At 41.9% G+C, this 14674-nt stretch overlaps 1 protein-coding gene across 1 annotated transcript in view; it reads right to left on the bottom strand.

Annotated features, from left to right (window-relative positions):
• The window catches only part of MAMDC2 (MAM domain containing 2), a 164265-nt gene that overhangs the window by 40305 nt on the left and 109286 nt on the right, over positions 1-14674 (bottom strand). Inside the window, exon 9 of the mRNA XM_052645189.1 lies at positions 13611-13876. Coding sequence (XP_052501149.1) covers positions 13611-13876 — 266 coding nt within the window. The remainder of the gene's footprint in view (positions 1-13610; positions 13877-14674) is intronic.

The raw sequence follows: 14674 nt of genomic DNA, 5'->3' as shown, positions 1-14674 counted from the left end.
TCCAAAGAATTTGAAGACTAAAGGAATAGGATAGGGTGAAAACTTAAATGGATAAAAAGGTAAAAAGAAGGTTTGCTGTTCATTTGTATGATCAATATTTGCTGGCAGTATGCAAAGAACTAACAAAAATTTAAAATTTATGAGAAAGAGAACAATTTATGAAATCAGGGTGGCAAGATGGTGAAATCAAATAAACAACTGGTTGATTTTGAATGAGAAACCAACTGTCAGAGTCAAAGAGACACAGGTGAGGATTTGGAGAGAAACAAAATTGAAGGGGCTTGTTCTCAATGCCTTCATCCTTTTGGGAGATGAACCCATGAGGTCACATCCTAAGAATGAGGCAGAGAAAATCAAGTTGGAGACTTGTGACTGAAATGGATCTGAATATCTGGGGTAAGGAATGGGAAAGGAAGTCAGTGAGAGATGATCTGAGTAAAAGACTTTCCCAGCAGCTTGGATCCAGTAACATGGAGGGGACAGTGGAAACTAATCTTATTTTCTCCAGTTGTGCTGAAAAGCTCAGGGCAAAGAAGATGAAAATAGTTGCTTAGTTTCCCAGGGGTTCAGAGGACCAAGGAGGAAGAAGCCAGAGGACATATGGAAAGGAAGACTGATGTGGAGGTGAGTGCTCCATGGACCACAGCACAGAATGGAGGCTCGAGAAACATGGAGGCTGTGTTGGGAGATAGGAAAAGGATCAGGAAAATCAAGAGGGCTGGGAAAAACCTTATATCAGTCTTTGGGAATAGGGAAATAGAGTGATGTAAGTTGTTCCTAAGAAAAGAGTTACAGCTTTTTGTCTTAATAAAAATCATCATAAGAAGCCTCAAACCAGACTCAGCATATATGTGTCTGTGTGAATCCTTATATCTACTCCAGCAGGTTATTCCTGCTTTTAATTGTTCATATTCAAATTCTTTGCAGGACCCATGGCTCTGGGCTATAAGAGATTACACTTTATATGATTCAAAAGCAGAAACAGTTAATCTTCCTTCTTCCTGTGATTGATTTACATTGTTCTTCCTTGTCTTCAACACATTTTCCTTGAAAGCTAAGTACCCTTTGACTACTCACTCTGTCCTAGAAATTGTGTTACATTAGAAATAAAAAATAAATAAGATATAGGTCTCTGTTCTCTAGAATCTTACAGTCTGATGTAAGCTAACAAAGATAGGTATGTAAGGAGATAATTTCAGTACAATGTATGATGCTAGGATAGTTCAGTTCAGTTCAGTTGCTCAGTTGTGTCTGACTCTTTGTGACACCATGAACTGCAGCATGCCAGGCCTCCCTGTCCATCTCCAACTCCCAGAGTTTACTCAAACTCATGTCCATTGAGTCAGTGATGCCATCCAACCATCTCATCCTCTATCGTCCCCTTCTCCTCCTGCCTTCAATTTTTCCCAGCATCAGGGTCTTTTCCAATGAGTCACTTCTTTACATCAGGTAGCCAAAGTATTGGAATTTCAGCTTCAGCAGCAGTCCTTCCTATGAATATTCAGGACTGATTTCCTTTAGGATGGATTGGTTGGATCTCCCTTGCAGTACAAGGGACTCTCAAGAGTCTTCTCCAACACCACAGTTCAAAAGCTAGGATAGTAGTATTTCATTAAAAGGTGCTACACAAGGGGTCTATGTCACATAGTCTGAGAAAACTGCCACCTTACACAAGGTTAAACAGGATTCTTTAATGTAGAACTTATCAGAGTTTCTAACATGTTACTGTGCAGGGCAAACCTTCCTATGTGTATGTGGAAGAGTAGAGATCTAGCATGCAAAATTTCTCCAACTCATTTGACCACGTAACCGGTTTTCAATGGAACAATTCAAGGGATTTGTACTCCATGGGACATACTCTGATAAGTGTTGACATATGGAAGCACTTTGAGACCCCAAAGTGACTCTTTGTGACCCCATGGACTATACAGTCCATGGAATTCTTCAGGCCAGAATACTGGAGTGGGTAGCCTTTTCTTTCTTCAGGGCATCTTCCCAACCCAGGGATCAAGCCCAGATCTCCTGCATTGCAGGTGGATTCTTTACCAGCTGAGCCACAAGGGAATTCCAACAGTACTGAAGTGGGTACGCTATCCCTTCTCCAGTGGGTTTTCCTGACCCAGGCATTGAACTGGAGTCTCCTGCATTGCAGGTGGATTCTTTACCAACTGAGCTATCAGGGAAGCACACTGACATAAGGTTCTTGCCTGGTTAAAGTAGGAAGTCAAGAAACACCTGGAGTGAAAGGCAAATTTGGCCTTGGAGTACAGAATGAAGCAGGGCAGAGGCTAATAGAGTTCTGCTAAGAGAATGCACTGGTCATAGCAAACACCCTCTTCCAACATCACAAGAGAAGACTCTACACATTGACATCACCAGATGGTCGACACCGAAATCAAACTGATTATATTCTTTGCAGCCAAAGATGGAGAAGCTCTATGCAGTCAGCAAAAACAAGACCAGGAGCTGACTGTGGCTCGGATCATGAACTCTTTATTGCCAAAATCAGACTGAAATTGAAGAAAGTGGAGAAAACCACTAGATCATTCATATATAACCTAAATCAAATCCCTTATGACTATACAGTGGAAGTGAGAAATAGATTTAAAGGACTAGATCTGATAGACAAAGTGCCTGATGAACTATGGATGGAGGTTCGTGACATTGTACAGGAGACAGGAATCAAGTCCATCCCCAAGAAAAAGAAATGCAAAAAAGCAAAATGGCTGTCTGAGGAGGCCTTACAAATAGCTGTGAAAGATGGGAAGTGAAAAGCAAAGGAGAAAAGGAAAGATATACCCACTGGAATGCACAGTTCCAAAGAATAACAAGGAGAGATAAGAAAGCCTTCCTCCGTGATCAATGCAAAGAAATAGAGGAAAGCAATGGAATGGGAAAGATTAGAGATCTCTTGAAGAAAATTAGACATACCAAGGGAACATTTCATGCAAAGATGGGCTCGATAAAGGACAGAAAAAGTATAGACCTAACAGAAGCAGAAGATTTTAAGAAGAGGTGGCAAGAATACGCAGAACTGTACAAAAAAGATCTTCATGACCCAGATAATCATGATGGTGTGATCACTCATCTAGAGCCAGACATCCTGGAATGTGAAGTCAAGTGGGCCTTAGGAACCATCACTATGAACAAAGCTAGTGGAGGTGATGGAATTCCAGTTGAGCTATTTCAAATCCTGAAAGATGATGCTGTGAAAGGGCTGCACTCAATATGCCAGCAAATATGGAAACTCAGCAGTGGCCACAGGACTGGAAAAGGTCAGTTTTCATTCCAATCCCAAAGAAAGGCAATGCCAAAGAATGCTCAAACTACTGCACAATTGCACTCATCTCACACGCTAGTAATGCTCAAAATTCTCCAAGCTAGGCTTCATCAATACTTGAACCATGAAATTCCAGATGTTCAAGCTGGTTTTAGAAAAGGCAGAGGAACCAGAGATCATATTGCCAACATCTGCTGGATCATCAAAAAAGCAAGAAAGTTCCAGAAAAATATCTACCTCTGCTTCATTGACTATGCCAAAGCCTTTGACTGTGTGGATCACAATAAACTGTGGAAAATTCTGAAAGAGATGGGAATACCAGACCACCTGACCTGCCTCTTGAGAAACCTGTATGCAGATCAGGAAGCAAAGTTAGAACTGGTCATGGAACAACAGACTGGTTCCAAATAGGAAAAGGAGTACGTCAAGGCTGTATATTGTCACCCTGCTTATTTAACCTATATGCAGAGTACCTCATGAGAAATGCTGGGCCAGAGGAAGCACAAGCTAGAATCAAGATTGCCAGGAGAAATATCAATAACCTCAGATATGCAGATGACACCACCCCTATGGCAGAAAGTGAAGAAGAACTAAAAAGCCTCTTGATGCAAGTGAAAGAGGAGAGTGAAAAAGTTGGCTTAAAGCTCAACATTCAGAAAATGAAGATCATGGCATCTGGTCCCATCACTTCATGGCAGATAGATGGGGAAACAGTGAAAACAGTGGCTGACTATTTTTCTGGCTCCAATATCACTGCAGATGGTTATTGCAGCCATGAAATTAAAAGATGCTTACTCCTCAGAAGGAATGTTATGACCTGCCGGGAGCCAGCGTGAGGAATCCCGCCCATGACAAGGTCATGAGGAAGGAAGCCTGACAAAACGCAAGGATGTGATTAGGCTTCAGGGGTTCCCCCTGGAATTTCCTGAGCATCCACCCCCCAAAAATAAGAATCTGCCTGCTTTTCCACTCTTCTGATATTCTCTGGCAACAGTCAAATCAGGGCTTTAGTCTTCTGCATTTGAAAGGGATGTTTCAGTTAAACCCCCTCTGATAACTCTCTAGCTTGCCTAACAGGTTCCCCTGGACCTCTTACAGCTTATGAATTGCTTACAGCCCCCCAACCATGAGAGGCACAAAGCTTAAAGCATCTTAAAGATACAGAGCCTTTTCTAAAGAGTTAAAAATCATATTGGTAGAGGGTTTTCACTGTTGACTCAATGACTACTGCCAGGCCTCCATATTCTTTATCTTTTAGGCACCTGGGAGGATGTTAATCAATGTAAATGGGATATGGAAAAAGATATATGGTAGTTTTGATGTTAGCAACACTAGACTTTTGAGTTAATTACTTTTCTTTTGTTATAAATCACTATACTCCTTTTACTTGTTATAAGTTGCTGTATCTTTGCTATGTAAGAATGTAACTTTATTTAGTGCTTTCTGAGAGTGGCACCAGACTTTGGGAAGATCAACACAAATAAGTCTTCTGGTTGACAAACCCTTATCGGAAAAAAAGGCTGTAAAATGTTAATTGGCCCTTTTGGCTGGAAGATGATGTAAATTACCTAAGACTTGTGTATACAACTAGGTATGCAGAGAGAAAAGCCTGGTTTTGATAAGAGTCTGGGCTGCTAACACTGCATAATTTTGTATTACCCATTGATCTCTATGTACAATCAAAAAGGTATAAAAGGCCTTTCTAGACAATAGAGGCCGGGGAAAGTCGCTGGACTGGTTTCCCCCGTGCCTCCTCTCTAATTTCTGGCTGAATTCCCATCTGCGGCGTGGAAGCTCACCATGTCTACTTACTTGTCCCGGCTTTTAAGATTCACGCGAGGGGGAGCCCAAGGCGGGGCACCCCCCGATATTCAAGAGGACGCTGGTGGCCTAACGTCGATGGTGCAAGCTCCTTGTCTGGAACTTTATTGGCTTCCCACGTAAACCAAGTTATTCAGCCTTCTGTCTCCACTTAATTTTCCTACTACACTATTTCTCCCTAATCTAATCTTATATTAATAAATAAGTCTTTCCTCGCCAACGCCGTCCTCACTTCTAATTCCCTGGATCCACCAGGGCTGGACCCCGGCAATGACCAAGCTAGACAGCATATTAAAAAGCAGAGACATTACTTCGCCAACAAAGGTCTGTCTAGTCAAGGCCATGGTTTTTCCAGTAGTCATGTATGGATTTGAGAGTTGGACTGTGAAGAAAGCTGAGCACCGAAGAATTGATGCTTTTGAACTGTGGTGTTGGAGAAGACTCTTGAGAGTCCCTTGGACTGCAAGGCGACCCAACCAGTCCATTCTAAAGGACATGAGTCCTGGGTGTTCATTGGAAGGATTGATGTTGAAGCTGAAACTCCAATACTTTGGCCACCTGATGTGAAGAGCTGACTCATTGGAAAAGACCCTGATGCTGGGAGGGATTGAGGGCAGGAGGAGAAGGGGACGACAGAGGATGAGATGGTTGGATGGCATCATGAACTTGATGGACATGGGTTTGGGTCAACTCCGGTGGTTGGTGATGGACACAGAGACCTGGCCTGCTGCGGCTCATGGGGTCGCAAAGAGTCAGACATGACTGAGCGACTGAACTGAACTGGTTAAAAAAAATGTATATTTTTTCAAACTGGCTATATGAAGGTTTTCTCTATATTCTTAAGTGACTTTTGAAGTTTGTTCTTTAATCTTACAACAGAATAAAGATGTAGATTTTGAAGGGTTTACCATGCAGATGTTAATGACTACGGAGCTGATCATTAAGCCTGACCCAGATGAAAGAGTATATCTGGTCATGCTCTCATTTATGGACCATTTAACATTTTTTTCAAAAGAAATATTTAATGAGCATGATACTGAGTTTCTTCCAGTGCCTCTAATTAACAGACTACTTAATGATTTTTGTTAAAAGGAAAATTCTTTTCCAGTCAAAAGATATTGCAGGACCTAACATAGGTTCTTTAGTGACCAAGCACAACGTCACCCCAAGGATTTGAATATAAAGGCTAATGTTTGTGCTTCATCATTACAGACTTTCTGACAATGACTCTAGTCTCTCCTGACTTTTGGCTTTCAGGAAAAGCATTCTGGAGCGAATTGTTCACTCTCCTCATGACTATTTCTGGTGTGTGAAAGTTTCAGTGTAAGTCTTGATTACTGCTCTATATTTAGTAATGTGCTAAGGACAATCAGATCAAGAAAACCCATTTCATAGGACTTCTCTGGTGGTCCAGTGGTTAAGAATCTGCCTTGCAATGCAGGGGACTTGGGTTAGATCCCTGGTCTTAGACTAAGATCCCACATGCTGTACAGTAACTATGCCCAAGTACTACAATGAAAGTTCCTGCATGACAGAACGAAGATTCCACAAAGGCCCAAAGCAGCCAAATAAATACATTTTTAAAAAAGGAAAAAGAAAACCGTTTCATGATTCATGGTTTTTCAAAATGTTTCTAAAACATTAACAAATATATTAGTTGATGACTATGTAAGCATAGCAGTCTGGTACTATCAAAATGAATGTTTAACTCAGACCTGATTTTTAATTTAAAGACAAGTTAAGGTACAGAATTAGTCACATACTAAAGAGATGATACTTTGGCCACCTCATGCAAAGAGTTGACTCGTTGAAAAAGACTCTGATGCTGGAAAGGATTGGGGGCAGGAGGAGAAGGGGACGACAGAGGATGAGATGGCTGGATGGCATCACCAAACGGTGGACATGAGTTTGGGTGAACTCTGGGAGTTGGTGATGGACAGGGAGGCCTGGAGTGCTGCAATTCATGGGGTCGCAAAGAGTCGGACACGACAGCAACTGAACTGAACTGAACTGAAAGAGATGATGCTTATGAATCCTTGTGAGGATCAGGATCTAGAAAAAAAAATCCTGTAGTCTCTTTGTTCAAAAGAGACTAAAGAATTCTCTTTTCTCTCTCACTCTTGCTCTCTCTCCAGCTACATTTAATCAATGGCAATTATGTGCCAGGTGCTAAGCTGAGGGCTTTACATGCACCATAAGCCTATGCGGTAGGTACTGCTAATACACCCATTTTGTATAAGAAGAAGAGCAAGGCTCAGAGAGACTCACATACCTAGCCCCAAGTATAAAGGCATAAAAGCCAGAGAATCCACAGCCAAGTCTCAGGCATGATGCCATTCTTCCTTCTACCCCACAGATCTCCTTTGTCTATGTTGAAGCACCTTGAATTTTGACCTTTGGAGCCAAAGTTTTGACCTTGGAGCCTTGAATTTTGGCTCCTTGGAGCTAAAGTGATTTCTAAAATAGAACAACTGAGAGTCAATAATAAAGTCCCGGAAATCTTTGGAAGTCTTGAGTTAGGGCTGGTTTCTCCTCACCTGATCCTATAGTTTTGACATAAGCCAGAAGAGAGCTAGGGGCATAAAGGCATAGTACAAAAGGCGTGGCTTCTGGATTGAAAAAGACTTGGATTTACCTCTCTGCTCTGCCTCTTAGTAACTGTGTGATGTTGAACAAGGTCCTTAATTTCCCTCATCTGTTAAATGCGGCTATACAGCCTTCCTTCCTAAGGTGTTGTGGAATCAAATGAAGTAACGCATGTCGAATATTTAGCATTGCTCCTGGCACATGGAAAGCATTCAATGAAAGTCCCTAGTCCTGTTGGCAGCTATGACATTATATATAATCCATCCATATGGCTATTTGGCTAGAGTGATCTCAGGAACATTCTTATCATTGCTACTATTCCTTAAATAGAAATATTAATATATATTATAGTTTCCATCAAACATTAGACTTGGGAGCTAGCAGGGACTTGTTAATCAAATCAACCCATTGTCCTTAAAATGGTCTGGTTAAGAGCAAATGTTGAAATAAAGGTAAAGAAGCATTCAGAGTGGAAGCTACCTGGGAAGGCACAGATGAGGTAACATGTAGGGACAAACATAAGGAAAGAGGGAAAAAAGTCCTGACTTTTTTACAGTTCTGTGCAGGCTGCCCTCACTCAGCTCATTTCTAGTCTCACAAGCCAACTCACTGAGAGGTGAAGATATCGTTCATGAAAGCAGGTCACACTCAGGAACAATGTGAAAGTAAGAGATTATTGTTGTTATTATTTTGACCATGCAGCACAGATACTCACACATATGTACCAAACATCTCTACCAGTGAAAAGTAGGCTGCTGCTGCTGCTGTTAAGTTGTGTCAGTCGTGTCCGACTCTGTGCGACCCGATAGATGGCAGCCCACCAGGCTCCCCCGTCCCTCGGATTCTCCAGGCAAGAACACTGGAGTGGGTTGCCATTTCCTTCTCCAATGCATGAAAGTGAAAAGTGAAAGTGAAGTCACTCAGTCATGTCCGACTCTTAGCGACCCCATGGACTGCAGCCTTCCAGGCTCCTCCGTCCATGAGATTTTCCAGGCAAGAGTACTGGAGTGGGGGTGCCATCGCCTTCTCCAGAAAATTAGGCTAGGTGTATTCAAAATTCACATACAAGGCTTTCAGCCAGGTAACAGGTATGAAGAGGCAGCCACTCACTCTCGGTGACTTGGTCCCTGACCACTGGCCCTTGATTGGCTTCAGGAATGGGGCAGTGAGGACTTGAAGCAGAGGCAGGGAAGGGTTTTCCTCACGACAGTGACATATGTGCAGCGAACTCTGAGCTTAGGCATCCATTTCTAGTAGGATGTGACCCGGGGTTGGTATAACTTTGACTTCTAGAAGGCCAAAGGCACTAAAAGGAGATACTTCACTTCCCTTACAGGAATGTTGTGAGAATTAAATAAAATAAAAGATGGTGCCCATGCTCCAAGGCACATTTGGGAGCCTCACATTCTCCACTACAGAAGAACAGGCCTTCCCCAAAACTGGGTGGAAGTCCTGAGCACCCAGGATTGCCATACCAGAGGCAAAGGGCAGGCTTCTGACAGTCTATAGACCATGGATCAAACCCCAGCTCTGTCACTTACCAGCCTTAGAAAGTCCACTCTCATTCTTTTACTTACTCATTTTTCAGTGTCATATTTTTATGGGAAAAGAGATGGACAATGAACAAGTGGACAAACAAATGAGAAAATTTCAGATCAGGGTAAATGCTATGCACAAAATAAACTAGGTGATATCTTGCAGAATAATCTGGGGATGGAAAAAAGCAGTTGCAGACCAGGTGGTCAGGCAGTTCCTGTCTAAAAGGAGACACCTGACCAGGACAGAAGAACAAGAACCATCTTGACATAGGATAGGTGGGCGAGGAGACTGCAAACATGATGTCCCCAGTGAAGGAAAGGCCTTGGGACTCAGGAGACCGAGAGAAGGCCAGCGGGACCATGGGGACTGTGTGACCATGTGATCATGGGCAGAGCAAAGGAAGGTGAAGTTCATGAAGGATGCAGGGGCCAGATGGTACAGGGCCTTATGAGCCACAGGAGGGAATGGGGCTTTATTCTAAAGACCATAGGACAGTTTCTGGCAGGAGAGTGGCCTGATCCTATTTCCATTTCAAGATGATGATTCTGGTGGCTGCATGCGAGTGTCGAGAGCAAGGTGGAAGCAGAAAAACCAGATAGAAAGATACGGAGCAATTTAGGTAAGAAATGATGGTGGCTTAGACTAGGGTGGTGGTTGGGGACACAGAAGTAAACATATCTGAGATGTATTTTAAAGGCACAACTGTAAAGGATTTTGTCTGGGGTACAGCGGCAAGGTAACAGCAAGAATAGTACTATATTAACTTTTGGAAACTTCAGTTTCTTCACTTTTAAATTTATAAAGAGCAGCATGGTGAGTATATTTAGCAAACTGTATTGTATATTTGAAAGTCGCTAAGTGAATAAATCTTAGAAGTTTTTAACCACAAGAAAAAATACTCATGAACTATGTGAGGTGATGGATGTTAACTAGATGCACTGTGGTGATCATTTCACAATATATACACCAAACCATTACACTGTGCCCCTCAAACGCATGTCAATCATATCTCAGTTAAGGGAAAAAACTAAGATTGCAAAGTCATTTAAGTGGTAGAATGGAGATTTGAAAACAGACTCCTCAATCATTTCTTTTAATTGCTGTGCTATCCTGTCTCCAGAATGATGGAGAAGAGGCCTAGGAGGCCCAGGGAACACTAATCTATTCTGAGGAATGAGCCAGAAAAGGAGTTTCTGCAGAAGGGAAGTTCAAGCCAGTGACTGAATTAACAAGAGTGTAGGCAGAGGAAACTGGGTGTGCAATGGCCCAAGGTGGAAGAGAGCAGTGTGTTCCAGGAACTGATTGCAATGTTATTAGAATGGGGGGAGTAAGAGGTGAGGCTGGGGAGAGGCTGATGTTAGAGCAGGCGAGCCTTTTCCCAGAAGAGCAACAGGAAGCCAGAAGGTCATTGAAGGGGAGGCTCCCTCATTACCACTATGCTGCTCCTCAGAGCACAGATCCAAGCAGGCAAAGATGGATTGTAGGTGGGGCTAGATCTTAATTTCAATTTTCAGAATCAACTTACAAAGCCACAGTTCTCATCCAAGAATGGCCTGGCACCTCTGGGGCCATATGGAAACATGTGGAAATAACTTGGGTTGTTGCTGTCATTGCAGATGACAAAATCCCAATCATGTGAGGTCTGGCTGCCTACAGAGGCGGCACTGTCCCTTCCAAATTGCCAAGGGGGCCCATACGGGGAAATCCTGCTATTGGCAAAGCTCAAAGTCTTCACTGGAGGAATAGAAATGTTTTAAGCCATTGCTATGTACAAGCAAATGTATTGCTGAGAAAACTGAGAGGTGGAGAGGGTAAGTGAGGGGAGGGGGAACAGAGGGGTGAAAATGTATTCACCATACATATTGGAGTGTCATAGGATACGACCTGAAGTCGATGGGAGCAGAAACAGATGATTAGGTGTATCAGAGTCACAAGGGAACCAAGAGAAAGTTAAAAATAAAAATACAACTAAAAAATTGTAAGGAGGATAGAGAAAATGAAAGGAAATGGTATAAATAAGCCAAATTTCTTTTTATAGAAGGGAGTCAGCAAATACTGCTAAGGTTAATGAATCAAGAAATGAGGCAGAAATAGAATATCTGGAATTATAGAGAAAAACATCAGAAAATCAGGGGTGAAAACGTTTAGAAAAAGAAGTAGAACTGGAGTTTGAGTACAGGGGTGGTAAGGGAAACTCTGACTTTTCATTTTACTTCTTCTCTGAAATACCATACGTACATTTGTCTCTACCTGTATATGTTCCATATTAGTTTCCTCCCTTACTCAGTGCAGTCTGTACGAATGTCAGATGGTTCTCTCACTCTCTGAGAAACTGGTTCTGTTTAGCAAGGACCTTCCAAAAACTATTCACCTCTTTCAGACACATGTCCAGAGTTTGCTTGTGTTGAACTGTCCCGTCTCCTCATCAGCTCTGGGACTGAATCCATACTAGCTCCTTCTGAGGCTATAAGAACTTCTCTGCCCCCACTGCGTCTAGATCAATTTTTCCTGAAGTAGGTGGGTAGGATTTGTGTGGTTGTTGCGAGGGTTGGAAGTCAGTCAAAGAAGAAAAGGGCAAATTCTCTGGGGCATCTTTAGTTGCTGGGTGGCTTCCTTCCATTCCATGGGAGTCAAATAAGAGCAGGGACTGACACCTAGGAGCAGATAAGTTACTAACAGCCTATGTTTTGTGAGTAAAGATGAGGGGCTGGGGGCAGGGAGAAGAGAGGAGTCAGGTGGATAGTGCATGAAAGGAGTTAGAATCTGGCATGGCCTGAACATTTACCCTCCAAACACCAGCTCAGCTGGTCCTCTATTCATCTTTATTTTTATGTGTCCGATTGGTAGAACTACTCTATTTTTCTATATAACCTTTCTGTGAGGCAGTGAGATTGCACTGTTGTTAGTTGTTTACATATTTGTATCTTAACATTCTATCATCTGTGATCTCATTCTCAAAAGTAGAATCTGAGCCTCATTGATCTTTATATCCCTTACACTGAACTTATACCTAATAAAGTATGGTTGAATAAAAGAATAAATGAATAAATAAATGAAAGTCAAATAAGTGACTGAAAGGCTTGTCATACTTTCCCTCTTTTAAAACATTAGCAACAGAGGGTGTGGAGTACAGTAAAAATTTTATTACGTGCATCCCTGATTGTATGGATTAGGTACATGTTTGGTGTGTGTGTTACCATAACTACTTGAGAGAGTCAAATAATTGGTAATGGGGACTACCTATTTAGTTAGCATGAAAACAATAAAAGCAGTGCCTATGAGAATGTGTTAAAACTTCTGTGCTTATATTCTACTACAGGTATCATAAATTGGTTTGACTCTTTTAGAAATCAGTAAGTTAAGGAGGCTGTCATGTCATTATAATCATCATTTTTTTTGCCTAGCAATGGGGAAAATTTTTTTTTGTAAATATTTTCAAAGATCTTTGATTAATCATTATAAAGATTTAATCATGCCCTGGTGTGTATTCTAATGGACTAAGAGTAACCAAGCAACATCATGATGGAAAAAGTGTGCAAAATTTCTTTGCCGGGAAGTTATAGACAAAGCTATGTTTCTGTCCAAATGGTATAACTAAGAGAAATTTGGACCATTAATGTGTGTGAAGGAAGTTCTACTGCTCTGCTGTGTATATCTTTTCTTCGGGAGCCTAGTTATGAACATGATCAACTGAACAGCCACTCTTCAATGATATATCTATTGAGCTACCATTGTGTGAGGCATCTGCTTGAAGGAAGGGACCTTCTTTCTTGCACAGAGGGTGCATGAGAGAGATCTTCTCACCAACTGGCAGGTGAAACAAAACAGGTTTTCCCATTCCAGTTGTAATCTGGGTTGTATTAATAGTTAACAGAATTTATTGTATCTGTTAAGCTTCCTTAAGTTTATGAGCTGTAAAATTCAAGAGATCACTATTTTCTTTTGCATTTCCTTGGTGATAAAGATCTCTGTTTTCTTACTTCTATCAATAAGCTTCTGATGGTTCCCTTATGTAAATTCTTTCTGTCTGAGTTGGCTCTCCTATTTTACTGAGCTTCCCCATCCTGTGTTCAGCTAGAGGTTTAGGGTGTTGAGCTTAAAGCCTCAGTGTAGAACTTTATTAACATATTCTCTCTCTTTGGACTATTCTCAGGGAGTCTAAGAATTAAACAACAAGCAAACTCCCTATGTGGCCATGATTCCGAGAGAGAGAACACTGAAAAGAAGTGAAGGATATAACTCACACATGCCTGGGAACAGGATGTGAGGGTAGGACTTTCAGCTTGAACAGAAGAAAAACAATGCATCATCAGTTGAAAATAATTAAACAGAAACTCACTAACCCAGTCCAGTGACTGGAAATTGCAGAAAGATTCCACTGTACCTTGGTGGGCATGGGCTTCCTAAAGGTGATTTCAGCTTGCATCCAAACGCCCCTTGGGGACTCCAGCACAGACCAGATCTTGTCTTGAACCACATGGTTCTCTTCAAAGATATAAACTGCTAGGGTGTCACTCATTTTTAAAAATCCAGAGATGGCATAATAAAAACGCAAACAATACTGCAGGTTTCCTCGCAGGGAGGGACCGTAGAGCCTTCCAATGTAGCCAGGCTGTGATGTAAGCTTTGTGTTGGCCAGCAAGAAATACCCTGTGAATAGGACAAAGCTTTCAGTGCATCAGCAATGAAAAACCTAAATAATTCAGCCCAGATCATCAAGTGGAAAAATTTGGTTAAAGTAGTGGAATTTGCCAAAAGAGACTATTCTATAGGCTTTAAGTGATAGCATTTAACAATGTCTGTGGCCTGGGTGATAGAAAATATCTGTGTGAATCTTTTGCTAATAAACTTCCAATTTTAAGGTAACTTCATAAACCAGCATAGATTTCCAACTGCGTATGCTCAGGTTTTAGCCATCAATTAGGATGTACACTTTTTTTTTTGCCATGCCATGTGGCTTACAGGATCTTAGTTCCCTGATCAGGGATTGAACCCTAGCCCTCAGCAGTTAAAAAAAAAAAGCAGCGTCCTAACCACCAGACTGCCAGGGAATTCCATAACCTTTCATGAAACAAAAAGGATGAAATCATCTTGTGGTTCTCTACTTTTTAGACAAACAGCTGACAACTAGACTGAGTAGTACTGAGTTGCAGAGAACACAAGGCCCAGAGCGGATTTTCCTATTATCTCTGCAATTGTTGCAGGAAGGGGGACCCCTTCCAGGGCCCGAAACTGGGCTCTTGTCTAACACTCGGAAATGAATTGTCTGAAGAGACACATGTGGTGACAAAGCAAGAAATTTTATTGGGAAAGGGCACCTGGGTGGAGAGCAATAGGGTAAGGGAACCCAGGAGAAATGCTCTGTTTCAAAACACGCGGTGTTTCTACCTTTCACGAACTCTTCCGGTTGGTGGTGGCTTATTAGTTCTGTATTTTTACCAGGATCTC

This window comes from Budorcas taxicolor, chromosome 8 (assembly GCF_023091745.1).
Source record: "Budorcas taxicolor isolate Tak-1 chromosome 8, Takin1.1, whole genome shotgun sequence".
NCBI classification, from domain to species: domain Eukaryota; kingdom Metazoa; phylum Chordata; class Mammalia; order Artiodactyla; family Bovidae; genus Budorcas; species Budorcas taxicolor.
Note: the sequence above shows the minus strand (reverse complement) of the source record. Positions and strands in the feature narration are given on the sequence as shown.